Source organism: Misgurnus anguillicaudatus, chromosome 19, assembly GCF_027580225.2.
Source record: "Misgurnus anguillicaudatus chromosome 19, ASM2758022v2, whole genome shotgun sequence".
NCBI lineage: Eukaryota > Metazoa > Chordata > Actinopteri > Cypriniformes > Cobitidae > Misgurnus > Misgurnus anguillicaudatus.
The window spans coordinates 21,945,109-21,962,451 of NC_073355.2; the positions used below are offsets into that span (position 1 = coordinate 21,945,109).

The 17,343-nt window shown below is 40.2% G+C and overlaps 1 protein-coding gene across 1 annotated transcript in view; it reads right to left on the reverse strand.

Annotated features, from left to right (window-relative positions):
* Positions 1–17,076, reverse strand: part of plekhh3 (pleckstrin homology, MyTH4 and FERM domain containing H3) — a 49,569-nt gene extending 32,493 nt beyond the window's left edge. The window contains exons 1-2 of the mRNA XM_055192206.2: positions 16,536–17,076; positions 6,240–6,295 (exon numbers count right to left, since the gene is read on the reverse strand). Coding sequence (XP_055048181.2) covers positions 6,240–6,295; positions 16,536–16,670 — 191 coding nt within the window. The 5' untranslated portion in view covers positions 16,671–17,076. The remainder of the gene's footprint in view (positions 1–6,239; positions 6,296–16,535) is intronic.
* Between the last annotated feature and the right edge of the window lie 267 nt (positions 17,077–17,343).

Sequence of the window (17,343 nt, forward strand, 5' to 3'; positions counted from 1 at the left end):
CAATAATAAAGTCTTAAGCACTATTCGGACGGGATTAGTTTTCCAAACGACGTTTGAGTCTCAGCGTGTCCCCCAGGACGTCTGTGATTTTATGTACCGATTCGGACGGGATTAAAATGATGCAGGCTATTCCAGAGATGGGAGTGTCTGTTTTATGCATTTGGGCTTTGCAGTAGCACGTGCTCTGGATACGCGTGTTTGTAATGTTAAATATTTTGCTTTAAATGTAAAATTATGACAGAACATGTAATTTATTAATCTAATCTTAACAAATCAAAATAAAATATACAAATCCTACTAAAGTAACGTTAGCCTAAGTGTTTTATATAACTGTCTGCTTATAACAAACACAAAGAAATGAAGAAATAATGATTAATAAAATTTAATATCTTTATTAATTAACATTACCATTCCGGAGTTGAACAACTTTGAACGGAGTTTCTTATAATGTTAATGATATTACAGTGTTTAGTCTTAACAGTGTATGATATTTAGCTCGTCTTGATTTAATTACTTTATTTTGCCGAATGCGAAAAAACATTATGAATGGGACTCAGGAAATACAGGCTATGTCCACACGAAGCCGGTGCATTCCCTATCCGATCATTTTTTTTCCTTGCTCTGAAAAAATCAAGCGTGCCGCACAAGCCCTGAAAAGTGAAGCCAAAACGTCTTGATCGCCCCCCAGTGACCGGTCCCAGTATAGGTCATAAAGCCCGCCTCCCCATGTTATTCAATGGGACTTGAGACCAACTAAAAAATTAATTACACTTCAATTATCTTTTTTCCAAAGCTGGTTTCTGTCATTTACTGTAGTTTTTATCACGCTGATGTAAATTCAAGTGTTTGTTTTTAAAATAGGTTTGTGTTTAGTTAGTTATTTAATGATATAAAAACGGTGGTGTCACGTCATGATTGACAGCTGTGATATCGTGTGATATGCGCATTCTACGAGAGCGAGGGCGGGGTTTTGACTTCGCCTTCCCTTCCTGCTCACTACTGCGCAGGACTGGTCCCGAAATCGCTATTGCGCAGACTCAAGACCCAAGATGTCAGCGCCATATCGGGACACTTGCGGCTTCACTTTTCACCAATGGAAGAGATCGAACAGGCGTCGTCCATCTTTTTTACAGTCTATGGAAAAAATAATCCGTAAACACGAAACCACTGAAACCGACTGAAAGCGGTGTAGTATATATGCCGGACCAGTATGGGGCGCTGTAATTCTGCCACAGATATACACTATACACGGGGAAGAAGACTTTGAGCATGCGCATAACCAACGTATGGTGTTGTCCATTATTGCTTGTTGCTCACCACAATTGCATAGAAGCAATAGATTTTGCTGTAATAAAGCTAGTAGGCTTTAGTAGCTTCTGTAGCACGAACACAATCACGTAGTCCGCCGTTATTGTTGTTGCTGTTACGTGTGACGCTTCCGACACATGATGTGATGACGTTTTCGGCTGTACAGACGAAACCGCAAGGGTGTCGGTTTCAGATTTTTCCACTTTATGACCCGGTTTCAAAAAATAGCGAATTCAGTCTCCCAAAACGCCGGATCCGTGTGGATGAAACGCCAATACGATAACAAATTTATACGTATACAGTGATACGCATCTCCGTGTGGACAGCCCCACAATATACGCGCATTAGTAAGACCTTACGGCAGATCACGTTGGCCAAAACACGAAATGAACCGCGTTTTCAAAAGATATTGCGGGCAAACACAGACATTTGCATCCGGACGGGATTCAATTTCTCAGAGGACCTCTGAGTTCGGTGGAAAAACAGTAGGTAAATTGCTCTGGAATTTTTACAGAGGTCGTCAGAGAAAAACACAGACATGGCCGATTCGGACGGGATTAAAAACACAGAGGACCTCTGAGAAGCACGATTTTCTCAGAGGTCCCCCTGTAAAACGAATCCCGTCCAAATAGGGCTTTAGCCTAGTTATCCATTACACAAACACTTTATAAAACTAAATGAATAATTTTCCCAACGCAAAAAATAGCAGAATAGTCATAGACGAATTTGCTACATCACCATGACGTGATGATAAAGTAATAGTATTCTGCACTTTTGAGTGTGTACTTTCGTTATGCATGCTACAGAGTACAACATCATCCATAGTGCAATTCTGTGACATGTTGAACTGTAGTCATAAGGTGATTTTGATCGAAGTAAAATGAATCACGGTACGTTTAAATAAGCGACGCCTTTTGGTGAAATACTCATGCACATTTGTCCACGTGTGTATTTGCTGATTGTGTGTACTGTATGTGTGTTTTAATCATACATTACTGTTTGAGATAGCATTTGCAAATGTTTCTGATACAATGCTATATGCTACACTATGCATGCACTTTCCTGTAGCTTAAAGGAATAGTCTACTCATTTTCATTATTAAAATATGTTATTACCTTAACTAAGAACTGTTGATACATCCCTCTATCATCTGTGTGCGTGCACGTAAGCGCTGGACCGCGCTGCGACGCTTCGATAGCATTTAGCTTAGCCCCATTCATTCAATTGTACCATTTAGAGATAAAGTTAGAAGTGACCAAACACATCAACGTTTTTCCTATTTAAGACGAGTAGTTATACGAGCAAGTTTGGTGGTACAAAATAAAACGTAGCGCTTTTCTAAGCGGATTTAAAAGAGGAACTGTGTTTTATGGCGTGGTAGCACTTTTGGGAGTACTTCGACTCGCCTGAAAAGTCCGCTCCCCTTCTCAATCTCATAATGGGAGAGGGAGGGTGTTACTGCGCCGAGTCGAAGTACTCCCAAAAGTGCTATTACGCCATAAAATATAGTTCCTCTTTTGAATCCGCTTAGAAAGGTGCTACGTTTTGTTTTGTACCACCAGGCTTGCTCGTGTGGCTACTCGTCTTGAGTGGGAAGGGCGTTGATGTGTTTGGTCACTTCTGACTTTGTCTCTAAATGGCACAACTGAATGAATGGGGCCAAGCCAAATGCCATCGAAGCGCCGCAGCACGCTCCAGCGCCCAGGTGCACGCACACAGATGACAGAGGGATGTGTCAACGGTTCTTAGTTAAGGTAACATATTTTAATATTGAAAATGAGTAGACTATCCCTTTAATTATAGGAAATTGTGTTGCAACGCTAAGGTTGTGGGTTCAATTTCCAAAATATTTCCAATTAGTAGCTTTTGAGAAAACTATTTGCCAAACAAAATCACAAAAAAAAACTGTTAAAGAGAAACCAGCTGTCAAAAAAACAAAAACAACAACCAACAGATCTTAATACAGAAGCTATGAAAGCACCACTGGTCAGCTGTTAAAACAAGGGAAACGCTGTGACTTGTCAATTTGGTTACTTACAGTACATTGCATTTTCCATGGACAGCTGAATAATAGGACTTGAAATACCTACAGTCTTTTTCAATTTAGATATTTTGTTTGAAATGAAAATGAGACTGATATGCCATGACAGTAGTAATGTCCAACCTTAGCTAAAAATAATAAAGTTTACTTAAGAATGCTTCCAAAATATTACGAACACTGTCCAAACAGCTGAGCACGACAGAAAGCACTCGCAATGGCAAAATGTGTATTCGTATACAAGTTTGGCTATATTTACAAATAAAGTAAAATATGTCGAATTATTCACATCATCTCAATGCATCTCAGTTGGCAACATTAATGTCTTGCTTTAAAACTAAAGTAATAATGTCAAAGGTTTTGTGTGGGGGTTGTACACTCATGATCTTAAAGGGATAGTTCGCCCAAAAATGAAAACTCATCCTCATGTTGTTCTAATCCTGTATAAAAATCTTCTGATGAACACAAAAGAAGATATTTTGATAAATGATTGTATGCACACAGCTGACTGTAACCATTGACTTTCATAGTAGGAAATGTGTTGGAATTCAATGGGTGCCGTCAACTGTGTGCTTACCATCATTTATCAAAATATCTTCTTCATCATTTATCACAATACTTCCCTAATATGTGTTTTTCCTACTATGTAAGTCAATGGTTACAGTGTGTTTACCATCATTTAGCAAAATATCTTCTTTTGTGTTCATCAGAAAAAAGAAATTCAGTACAACATGAGGATGAGTAAACGATGACAGGATTTTCATTTTTGGATGAACTATACCTTCAATATAAAAACCACTTATAGTTCTTCTTCAGTCTTCTTGAGGTTGTTGAGGTCTTAAGTCTGACCTCAACAACCATAAAAATGAGTCACTGCCTGCGAGAAGTTTTCATGCAAATCTCATCCTGCTTAAACACACACACACACACAGACACACAAATCTATTTCTATGTTCACAGCTAGCATACTACAGTAACACTTCTTTACACTGTTTTGGTGAGACGGGTTAATATCAATCAACCTCAATCAAGAAGGACTTTCTGTTTGAGTGTTTGTTTTGTGACACACCCAAAGTGTGTCACAAAACAGTCAGGCTGGCCTACATACCATTATCTTACAAGTGGTTGTATAACTTAAAGTGCTAAGTGTTGCTGATGTGTGCACTGTATTAAAGCTTCTTAGACAATTCAAAGACAATTTGTTATTCACAAAAAATAAAGAGATTTTGTGAAGGGTACAGTCAGCTACACCCACAATACACTAGGAGAATTTACAAAAAATAAACTCAAACACACACAAACACAAATCAACAACCACAAAGACACACATAAATACACACACACGTGACATATAAAGCACGTTTTCTAAAACATGACAATATGGCTAATACTGTAAATGAAGTACAGAAACAAATAAGTGTATAACAAAGCCAAAATAAACATAAACACGTTACAGTCGGTGGTTGCCGAAAGCTGGTTATTTTAGTTTGGAAAGTTTTAAATATTGATAGGGGTGCTCCGATAAATCGGCCGATGATGCTTGTAATGCTTCTCATTGAATTACGGTGAAATGCCGCTACATCCAAACGCCAGGGGGCGCTCTCGTGCAGAAACGCAATATGCGCTGCAGACGAAGAACCATACACGCATCTACAGGAAATGGCTTACATTGCTGTTCTTCAAACCTTTTTAGGTATTTTCATGATAATAAAGAATATGTATAATGATTATGTTTGATGAGTATTGCTTTTTCAAATGCATGTTATAAACGACTCAAACTAAGAGTTATTTCAGATCGATAAGGACTTACTGATCAAAAGCATTTAAGTATATGAAATAGCTGTGAATAATATAGGCTGTGCGATTCAGAATAGTTATCGGCCACGTATTATTAGTGTATATCAGCATTTATCGGTGCACCCCTAAATATTAATATTTTTCTTACAAAATCACATCAATAGCCCTCAGTCAGAAGGCCTTTATTAACCCTCTGGAGCTGTGTGGACTACTTCTGTGAAGGATGGATGGACTTTTTTGGGTTTCAAATTAAAAGCACTATTTAATACCATTATAAAGCTTGGAACAGCCACGGCATTTTCTAATATTACTCAGATTGTGTTTGTCTGAAAAAAGATAACCATATAGATCGAGGATGGATTGAGGGTGAGTAAATCGTGGGGTAATTTATTTTTATTTTTGGGTGAACTGTCCCTTTAAGGCTATGTGGGTCAAACATTGTAATCCTTGAATATTTATTGTCTATCCACTACCACTACCCTGCACAAAAACCTTTTTGGATCTTCATGAAGGCATTATATCAGTGGCGGCTCGTGACTGCTCATCCGAGGGGCGCAAATTCAAAATAAGTGTTCAGAGTGTCATGTTTGTTGCTCACGTTTTTAAAATATGTGTTTGTTGCGTCATGTGAACCATGTGCATCACGTGTTTCATCAAAATAAGTGCCTGCTGCACACACGTGAAAACCGTTTATGATAAAAGAGACGCTCACGTTCACAAAATACACGCAAGACACTCCCTTAACACTAAACTCTGATTACGCATGAGATTATGCGAGTATCTGGCAAACGTGAGCGTCTCTTTATCATAAACCCTTTAGACGCGTCTGCAGCAGGCACCCATTTTGACAAGACACGTGATGCATACAGGATCACTCGACGTGCAGAACACATATTTTGAAATTACGAACCAAACATGACGGGCTACTTACATTTTGTGATGAACTTCGCATCGTGCGCCCTCAAAAAAAATAATAAGTCACCGGCCGCCACTGCAGTAAATGCTAATTATCTGTTGGACACTCCCCAATATGCAAATGACTTTAGATCACACAAGCACACACATTTTCAATATCGGCATTAGTTTCTGAACTCACCAGGGAGTGCCATTGACTGAACGAGAGGGTGGAGTCATGGTGACCTCTAGCTGCCCCTAAAAAACAAAAAAAAGAAAGAACACATGGCAGTTATTGATCCATCCATTTCACTTCCAGTAGACAGACAGTAGTGATCATAATCTCTAAGGATCTGCAGTACATGAGCGAGCTGACCCGTTTTGATACTGTATATTATATAAGAAACATCATGTGGTTTGATTTGGTACTTCATATTCAATGCATTTTGAATTATGGTTTGGCATTTCACCAAATATCTAATACCAGTATGTCCCACGGGCGTAAATGTATTTTCATTGTCGCCCTGACTGGTTGTAAATACACAAGTACACAATGTTTACTCTTGTAGAGCACTCCATAGACTAGCTGTCAGAATTGTTTTGGCGGTTGACGTCAGCACAGATGATTGACACCATTGCGGGCAACGGTTCGAGAGGACATCCGGATTCTTAAGTGCATTCCTTGGGCCCGGCATCCCCCTGTACCTTCTCAAAGCTCGTACTGATGAACTGCAGCTGGAATCCAGCAAAGGTCAACCTGAATGACCTGGAAACCCTTTGATGTAGCGCAACGTGTCTAACCACAAGCAAATGTACCATTTGGTCTCCAAGCAATGGCAAAACCTTGAGGTTGTTTGGAGGCAATAATTCTCATGTAGACGGACCTCTGTGCCTTTTTTGCAGCTAAAACCACCCACTTAGACAGGAAGAGCCAAGCAAAGTGACATGTATAGTGCCCAATGGTATTTAATTTGGCTTTTGAATAGCGTGTCAAAATTAAGTGTGTGTGACATATGCATGAATGTAAATGACTAGTTTTATCAAGTCAAATACACAGCCTTTACACTTCTTAGTCTAAAGATGTGAGCCTTAATATAACTGCATTTTCGCTTTTGCTACGGCTATACCTGGCACTACACTAAAGTTTTCAGTTCCCCTACTGAAGTCTCCCTGGGTTGGAGACTCTTTGTGGATATAATGCTGAGCGATACAAAACTGACCACACTTCCTTTTTGCCTTACAATACTGTCAATTCTGAAACTACCACACATGCGCACAAAAACCTAGCCATCTAAATGGGGACTTCCCACTGACCTCTACTGATCTGAAACTAAGCTAATTATAATTAGTGGTGCTACCTGCTCAAACTCCTAACCTGGAGTATTGAAGTTTTGCTTGTACTTTTCTGAGCAGTCACAGACTAACATTAAAAAACAGACAATGCACAACGAGACAAGTAGTCACCTGGCCAAACCCTACCTACTGTAACAGACAGCAATGTTCAACAGCAAAGCCCTGGCAACCACCCATAACACCATCAGCACCGTATCATGTTTTGCATTGGCATTGTTAAAGTCTAGCTTCTATCAATCTATTCTTAAAAACAACCCTAAGCCTAGTTTTGATAAGTAAATATAATCATTATTTATTCTCTTTATGAGTCATTTTTACTTTGAGGTAATCCCTCAAGGAGTTATTCCAAAAGTTCTGGGGACATTTTTGTAACAGGATCATAAACACACACGCCCATACACCTTAAAACAAGTGCACTTAATAACAGCCTCTCTTCTGTGCTACTTCATTCAGCAGTGGATTCAAGCACCCGCACTTAGCAATCCTGGGCACTCGACTGCTGCGGGCAAAACATAACATTTGAAACGAAGGCCGGTCACTGCACTGACAAAGAAACAGAGAGAGCTTTTGTGCTCAATTCGTCTACACGCAACACCAACCAAGTTCTGCCCCACCCATCCCCCTGGACCAACCCTGGCCAGTACCCTTCACACCCAATGGACAGAAAAATATACACACACTGTCCTTCCCTGCTAGAGGATTTGTTGGTGGCTTTAATCTTCTTTCAACTTACTTTATGTGATAGAGGAATAGTTCACCTACAGAGAGGAAAATAAGTATTTGACACATCAGCATTTTTATCAGTAAGGGGATTTCTAAGTGGGCTATTGACACAAAATTTCCACCAGATGTAGCAATCAAACCAAATATTGAATTCATACAAAGAAATCAGAACATTTAAAGGACAAGTTTGGTATTTTACACTTAAAGCCCTGTTTTCAGATTATTTATGATGAAATAGACGGTTTTGACTGAAATTTGGACATATGATGCTGGCCCGAGAATTTTCGGGTGTTTGTTGTATCACCCATTCCTCTACAATGGCTGCATACAAACAATATTAAACAATCTGAAAACAGGGCTTTAAGTGTAAAATACCGAACTTGTCCTTTAAGTATACAAGTTGAGTCATAATAAATAATATGAGGTGATAAAAAGAGAACAAATGAAGGTAGTATGAGCTTTTTTTTTAAAGCAGAGGGTCTGTTCTTTCATTTGATATATTGTATGTTTACATATTTAAAGCAACACTAAAGAGTTTTTCCTCTTTGCTCCCCCTACAGGTTAGAAGCGTAATTGTCCATTACCAATGTCGTAAATACTGCAGCATAGCTGGCTCTGATTGGATTGTAGGTCTGCCGTAAAGCAAGTTTTTGTAGTTTTCACTCAAACTACAGGACTGCTACCCGACGGTTGGAAACTTCTTTAGTGCGGTTTTGGCCGATAGAGGGCTGCAAAGCGAATATGAAGGTGCCATTCACCCCGTTTTGAGTGGATGATCGACTGAAACTTTTTTGGCAACGTTATTTTAAGGTAAAAAAACTCAGTTGCTTTAAAGAACATTTTCTGGAAGGCATTAAACTTTTGTTAAAATCATAAAAAAATACTGCCGCCAGCTGGCAACTTTTGTTTAAAACGCTGGCGTAGAAAGAGTTGATATTTATAATAAATGTGCACAAAAAGAAAGGAAGTGTCAGACATATAAGGCAAAAATGAGGGCAACATTTCCTGCTTTGAGCTGTGTTGTGTCTGTATTAAAGAAAAACACACAGACAGCAAAGCGTCCGGTATTTTGTAAGGTGATGAGTACAGAGCACGTTTAAGTGTCCTGAGGGATTTACTTGGCTCTCTCCGTTTCGCCAACAATTTTCGTAAATGGCTCTGTACTCAATAACGCCACTGTTTCACCATACAGGCAGTAAGCAGACTGCAATTTGCAATAAATACTGTTTATGAGCGGATCCTAGTTAAAGTTGATTTCCAGGAAAATTACAAGGAGACCCGTTTACACAACCATGTATTTCTACCCACTGAGATGACCATCCCATCTGACCCCGTCAACCGCCCACCCACCGGCAGACATGAGCCGCGGTGCTTCATTCGCCTGTGGGTTCCTGTTAATGGTCGCTATGCATGTTGGCTCTCATTCAGTCTTTTGGTCTAGTGACTCCGTGAGGTTAATCGGAATTGATCCCGGCTGTAAACCGACTCGTTTCACATCAGCTGTAACTCTAGCCCCCCCTCACCTTGACCCTTTTCACAGACACGCATCTCTGTGTGTGTGTGTGTGTGTGTGTGTGTCTGAGGCTGTGTCACTCTCCCGAGTCATGTTTCAGAGCTTTGGCAAGGCCCAGGAGGAACGTTCCGTGCCGGTCCAGGGGCTCATGAGGGTCAGGAAGCTAAAGTGCCAGCATGATGGTTCTTTTCTTACACAAACACTTTAAAAAATGCCTGACATTTCACTGTTATGAAAAGAATACAGTGAGATCCAACAGTCTGGGATTGCTGGTAAAAATACTTTTGTTTTTAGTTTCTGATTTCCCAAAGGAAACTTGTATTGCTTAGGAGGCTACTCTTTCATAGCTCATGAGATTTGAGGGAGTTTTCATTTGTTTCATTTAAGGATCAGATTAGGCTCAGATGCCTCTCTGAAAAATTGCTTAGGATAAATAAAATAAGAAACAAATGAGACATTGAGAGAAAATGCATTGAGGGTATGGAACTGTAAAATTAATGTAAATTGTACAGGAAGTGTTCCTGTATAGCTCAGTGGTGGAGAATTGCGTTTTTTACGCGTACACTTGGGTCCGCATACAGTGCGCGTGACGCACTGTATGCGTCATCAAAAGAGTGCAAGCATACTATACGGATGCGCATACATTGGCACGCATGAGCCTACAGGAGAATATAGGCTGCGTCCAAATACCCCCACTTGCGGTCTTGGCCACTAGAGAGCGCGTGCACGCGACAGGAAGTAAGTGCGCAAGACTATCCCATGTCTTAAAACTGGCAAAGTGCAGTGCCCTTAATGCACACTTTCTCGAATACCGATTCGAAGCGATATTCAAAACTAAGTGTATCCCGTCATGCATCGTGTTCAGGATGTAAATCATGAGACTTTTGCCCAAATCTCGCGAGACGTCGTGGAAACTTTTAATTGTAAGTTAATAAATGGATTTTACATATTTTGGTCTTAAAAAAGAAAGTGTTCCACATTTCACTGGTGCAAACATTGTTATGTATTTTGTAAAACATCTGTAACTGCTTTTATAACATTAAAACAACATTAATGGTGTGGTTTATTCAGGGACTACTACATAAACAATAAACTTTAATAAAGCTACATGCACAAAATTAAAATAATTTTTACATGCACGCTTGGGATCTTCACGCCCACTAGAACACTTGGGCCAAATACAGGGAATACGTCATGTAAGTATTCAAGTGGTCAAGTGCAAAGACTGCAAGTGTGGTTATTTGGACGCAGCCATAGTATGTAGCCGGGAGATGCGTTGCGAGTACGAGTCAAATGAACTATACTTTGCATTGCAAGGCTGTGCGTTCGACTTCGCGTGTACATACATACACATAAAAAACAGAATATACTCCGGCCTTAAGTGACTTTGGATAAAAGCCTCTGACAAATGCGTGAATTTTGTTAAACATTCGTTTTAGCAGAACAGTTTGAGTTAAAAGTATAAGTGAAAAATTAACATGAAGTTCAAAATGTCATTTGCTTTAATGACAGAAAGCACTTTCAATTGTGGTCTCAGACATACACTACACATACTTCATAATATACACATAGTATAAACTATACCATACATTTTCATTCATGTCTCCTAATCGCCAATTGCATAAGTACAAATCTACATTTAAATGGAGATAAAATATCTTTAGTGTATGTGACAGACTGAAATTTAAGTCAATATATAACATTGAGCTTGGAATTCAGATCAACGGTCCACTTTAGTAAACGTCACTTGTGTTTAACAGAAGAAAAAAACTGGGTTGGAATGACGTAAAAGATGACAAAATGCTATTTTTCGGATAACCGTCCCTATAAAAGAGAGAGAGAGGGAGGTGAAAAATGAAGGTAAAAGTGTGTTACAGAGTAAAAGAGGTGTGTATAATGTTTAACCAGGGTGGAGAGGTACCATAAATGTCAGACAGGCTCAGCAGGAGAGACTGAGATGTGTCATTACAAATCACTCTCTTTGCTCTCTTTCCTTCATGCACCAATGCAGTGCATGTGTTTAGATATTTATGACCTCCGTTCAGTCCAAACGTTCCGATCAAAGATCAGTCTGAGACGATTTTCAGGAACAAACTTTTTTTTAAGCTATGACACCTTTCACTTCCCAGAACATACCAAGAGTTAGCATTGTTTTTTCCGCATTTTAACTTCAGGAAAGGTATGGCGTGTGAGCAGGACCTCTGGCAAAAGCGTACCGGGACGAGTAGCTAGATGAATCATCCGGGAAAGAGATGCTGTGATGGGTTCGTTCTGTGGCTCACTTCCGCTCCTTTATCCCAGGAGACAGGGGTTGAGTAAGCGGACGGAAATGCCGCCACTCTGCCAACCATGGGGAACTGGAGCAAATTTTTTCTTTTGGTTCTACCCTTGGGGGACTTTTGGGGACAGGCAGGACTATCCAAAACAACCAAACGACTTTTAACCTTATTCCATTTTCACTTGTCACATTAAATGTAAACACCTTCACCATAATGCTTTTTTTTCTAAATCAAGGTATCAGTCAGACCCTTTAAAGTGTTAATGTTTACACAACAGTTTGCTCAAGTCATTGTGTGTTGCTGGGAAACCACGTCTGAAAAGTGAAAACATAAGTGGAAAAAACAAATGTAGTGTTATGGAAAATTCGTTTATTTTGCCCATATTGCCCTAAAAAACCCATTAAACCTCAAATTGAGCCTGCATTGCAAAAGATTTTGGCTCGTCGCGGAGGGTGTGGGGGGAAATACCATTACAAGCGTTCTGTGGTTCTACCGTTATACATTAACAGCACTAAACCTCAGCCAACAAGCACTGCCAGTTTGTGTTTCTTTCCCAGGATGCCCTGCTCCTCACCCCAACAGCTGCAGTGGGCGGGCATCCTGGTGTCATAACATCTTCAAGGCACAGAGTGAATGTCAAAAAAAGGAAAGTTTTGTGTCTCCTAAGAAACACGGAAGAGTGAAGTGAGCAAAGGCTCCAAAATAGGAAAGGGGGGAAGAACGTGCCGGACAAACAGAAGCGGTCTTTCAGCTCGTCTGCTGTCTGTTTGACCAGCTTGGTTGGAGGGGGGGATGCTGACGTCAGAGCTTTACACATGGAAGAGAACTTCCCTGAACCACTGCCGACACCTCAGGCTACACTCTCAGAAATAAAGGGACAAAATCTGTCACTGGGACACAGTACCCTTTGTACCCAAAGAGTGCATATTAGTACCTCAAAGGTACATATTTGTACCTAAATGGTACTGCACTAGTGACAGCTTTTGTAACTTTAATTTTAACAGTGTTATATAAATGAGTTTTAAAGACAAAAAACTTGGCCATTATTTACTCGCCCTTATGTAGTTCCAAACCTGCATGCATTTATTTTTTAGTGAAACAAAAGATTTTCCGCTCTTTTTCCATACAATGAGAGTTATTGGCCACCTCTGTTAAGATCTTAAAGGAAAAAGCACCAAAATGTAAAGCCACGTCAAAGATTAAAATCAATGACTGAATCAAACTTTGATCCTAATCTCATAATTAGATTAAGACACTTTCACAGACACAGTCACTTATTATAAGTCTTCTGAAGCCAAACAGCTGCTCTGTGCATAAACTAAATTACTAAAACTAGACTCACCGGATCATTAATTCGAACCGTGTTGCTATAACTCACTTGTGTTAGTAGCACAAAGGTCATGGGTTTGATTCATAGGGCACACACATACTGATACAATGTATACAAAGCCAAATGTGACTATTTGTGACTGAATCGATGTATTCAAAATGATCAGTTTGTATTATACAGCATATGGTTTGAAAAGCACAAGATTGAGTAAATAATAAAAGTTTTTTCATTCTTGCATGAACTTTTCCTTGCATGTGAGCAAAGATAAAAGTGAACCTGTCAAGAGGATGCATTCGGCTGCGGTCTCCTGTGGCAGAAGTAAGGACCGTTAACAGTCGCTGCACAGAGGAAATATCCAAACACACACGCGCGTCTGTGGGGTCCGACCACCTGCTCGAGTGTGCGGCATACAGTGGGCTGGGTCTTTGTGTAAACACGTCGCTGGAAGTTTTCCAGACTTCAGCCAAATTCTTGCAGCACCCTCCACGTCTCCAAAGAAAGCACCCATTTCCTATTCAGCACTTATCACTGAGAGTGAAAGCTCAGCTTTCTCAAATATCTGATTTTATGTCTCGCCAGAGGAAAATACTTTTCATCAAGAAACACCGACCAACACAGTGATGAGCTGGTGTGGAAAAATTACCTGTAATCGATGAAGTTTATTTGATTTAGCTTGCAGATGACATGCGACAAAGCTTTTAAAGAGTTGATGTTCAAGCATTGTAGGTCAACACCAAACAGAGGTGTCTTTTTTGCAATCATCAAAAAAGGCAACGAGAGAGGCCTAAATGCCAAATAAATCCAAAACATACCGTACAACTTAAAAAAAAAACTCCATTAAGGGAGAATACAACTTTAAAAAATACATTTGGGATACCAGCTGTTAATAATAACACACACATACACTCACTCACCTAAAGGATTATTAGGAACACCTGTTCAATTTCTCATTAATGCAATGGTGTAATGGTGTTGGGGATGTTTTCTTGGCACACTTTAGGCCTCTTAGTGCCAATTGGGCATCTTTTAAATGCCACGGCCTACCTGAGCATTGTTTCTGACCATGTCCATCCCTTTGATCACCATGTACCCATCCTCTGATGGCTACTTCCAGCAGGATAATGCACCATGTCACAAAGCTTGAATCATTTCAAATTGGTTTTTTGAACATGACAATGAGTTCACTGTACTAAAATGGCCCCCACGGATCTCAACCCAATAGAGCATCTTTGGGATGTGGTGGAACGGGTGCTTCGAGTCCTGGATGTGTATCCCACAAATCTCCATCAACTGCAAGGTGCTATCCTATTAATATGGGCCAACATTTCTAAAGAATGCTTTCAGCACCTTGTTGAATCAATGCCATGTAGAATAAAGGCAGTTCTGAAGGCGAAAGGGGGTCAAACACAGTATTAGTATGGTGTTGCTAATAATCCTTTAGGTGAGTGTATATACAATACAACACAACACATCGTCCGTGAGAAGGAAACAGCAAATCTCTCTTACGAAGGACATCTGAGGGTTGTTGCTCGGGCTATTGATCCTGCCGGGCATCATGAGGAGGAAGTTTGGCTTCGCAGATGCACTCTAGATATCAATATCTTTTATCAGTAATCAATGATGGCACATGACAGCGACAATAAAAGTGTCTGCAACAGCAAAAGCAGCCCTAACAAATCATAACCAATAGACTGATGCACTATTACTGTAAGAAATCTGTGCCCTAAAACAATGACTCAACCAAAAGTCACTCGTATAGCCATTCAAACTCAGATTATATCTTTAACATTGGTATATGTGATACCTAAAGATGTGGCAGTCTGTCGGATGACTCTGTAACTTTAGCTAACAGTTACATTGCACACAACAAAAAAAGGCCGGTTCAATAAAGTGTACTTCACTAAACAAAGGTGGGGAGGGGGTATATTGACCTATTAACCTCCTAAATTCAACACCCATTACACACACACACACACACACACAGTGGCTTAACAGCAAAGATATCAAGGAAATATAGGCATTATTGATTTTTGGGTGATTTGTCTGTAGAGGATAGACAAAGGATGAGCGAGTTAAAGATTGAGTTGGGGTTAAGATGGTCAGTCCACCGACTCTCGCAAATGGCCCCTTAGGCTGTTTCCTATTGATTGGCTGTGTGAATGACTGAGCCACATAAGTAACACCACACAGTTACACAATGTACAATAAACCACGCCACGCGAGTCTCATTTATGACTCGGTGCGTGTGTCCAGACATGTCAATGGCTCTTCGTATCCGCTTATCTTAGGAATTATATAGAGAATGTGAATGCATGGGTCATTGATGAGAGAGTGTGCATTATAAAAGCAACATAGTGTCTGTAATGATGTTTTTATATTAATATCTACACATATTCATTATTTACTTTAGTGTTAGGGAATATCTTTAGTTAGGTGACCTAAATCTGTCATCTTTGGTAAAAAAAAAACAAGCAAGTCAATCTGAATGTGATTAATAGCCAAGTACGTGTGTGGGGGGTGAGAGAGAGAGAGAGAGAGAGAGGTAGAGGGTGAGAAAGAGAGAGGGGGTTAGTTTTCTGCAGAAAACCTCATTTAGCCTAAAAGTGTGGATCAATACCAGAGATTTTACTGACAAGAGTAGGCATTTATAAATATTTGATCATGAGGATGTGTTCAGTTGCACAGAGGCGTAAAACAGACGGGGAATCGGACTGCTGGCTCAGCTAAATCTCACTGTTCTTTACATCTCACAGTAACCCTTCATGTTCCCTGTTCTTGCACTTGTACCTTCCCCTTTTTAGTACACTATATTGTACTCATACAGATTAAACACGTGCACTACTACATGTGTCAGATCAGTGAACATCTACACATAGTGAACATGTGCAGTAAAGATTAAATAGATTTTTGCTTGGTCCATTTGATCTACCTAAATGTCATTGTTAACTTCAGGATTGCTAAATGGTTAAAAAGTCACACAAAGTGAACGTGTTTGAAACATTAAACCCTAAGCACTTCTGAAAATATGACCTGTAAAACTTGTTTTGCTAGAATAACCTTGGTATCCCAATAAGCCTTCATTTTCAACCGTAACAAATCAATCAATTTTCACCTCAGCCTACATTACTGTTACTGATGAGTGTTTATATTTTGATATGCTGCAAACAACATCTACTGAGCTGCCTACTTAGCATTTAGGCATCGCGTGTGAGTTCAGCATGAGCTTGTGATGTCCCAAAATGCCGTCTAGGTAGTCAGCTCACTAAGATTTGCGAAACGGCCTTGGTTTTGTCTACATACCCGTCCCGTGCGTGTGTGCCCGTCCTGATTGCGTAACTCGAAAGATTCTTCCTCCTCTTTCTCCCCATGCTCCCGAGCCAACAAACTAAAGCCTTGTCTGCAGCACACAAGCCAGCAAAGTCCCGGCAAAGGCATTCAAAATACGGCGTGTAGTCCAGTTTCTGTCCGTAAATGTCCCGTGATATCCACTGTCCCGGTGCAGTCGTGCGGATGGGGCAGATGGAGTATGTCTAGTCGCATGAAACAGGCAATACACTCCTAACGTGTGATTCCGATGTCCCGAAGCAAATAAAGTACACAAACAGAAAATTATGCGCTGACTAAATTACAGCAACACAATCTTGTTTCGTCGTCTCTCATTCCAGGATTTGGAAAATGATAAATAGTCGGTAACATAGTAAATCCAAATACATGTCCGGTTTGAAACAAAATATGACTAAAACAACTTTTAAAAGTGCACCGCGCTGTGTATGTGACTGTCTTGTCGGTTTGTTTCTCTTCTGGTTCTTCGGGATTCAGCATGCAGACTCGTTCTGTAGCGTGAGGGAGGAGGGCGTGGCGAATCACCCCATGTGTTAAGGAATGGAAGATGATTGGCTCAGAGCACACACGCCCAGAAAATGCCCCGCCCACGACTGGCTGGCTGGCTGGCTGCCTGGCTGCGCAGTACACACACGCGAAGCTGCAGCAGGCATTTCAGGAAATGGAAGCAAACCGTTGATGAAACGTCATGACTCTGATGGTTCATTGCTTAAACAAATTAACGTTATTAGTAGCCTGTCTGGAGTTTGTGCTGTTTATTCACAGG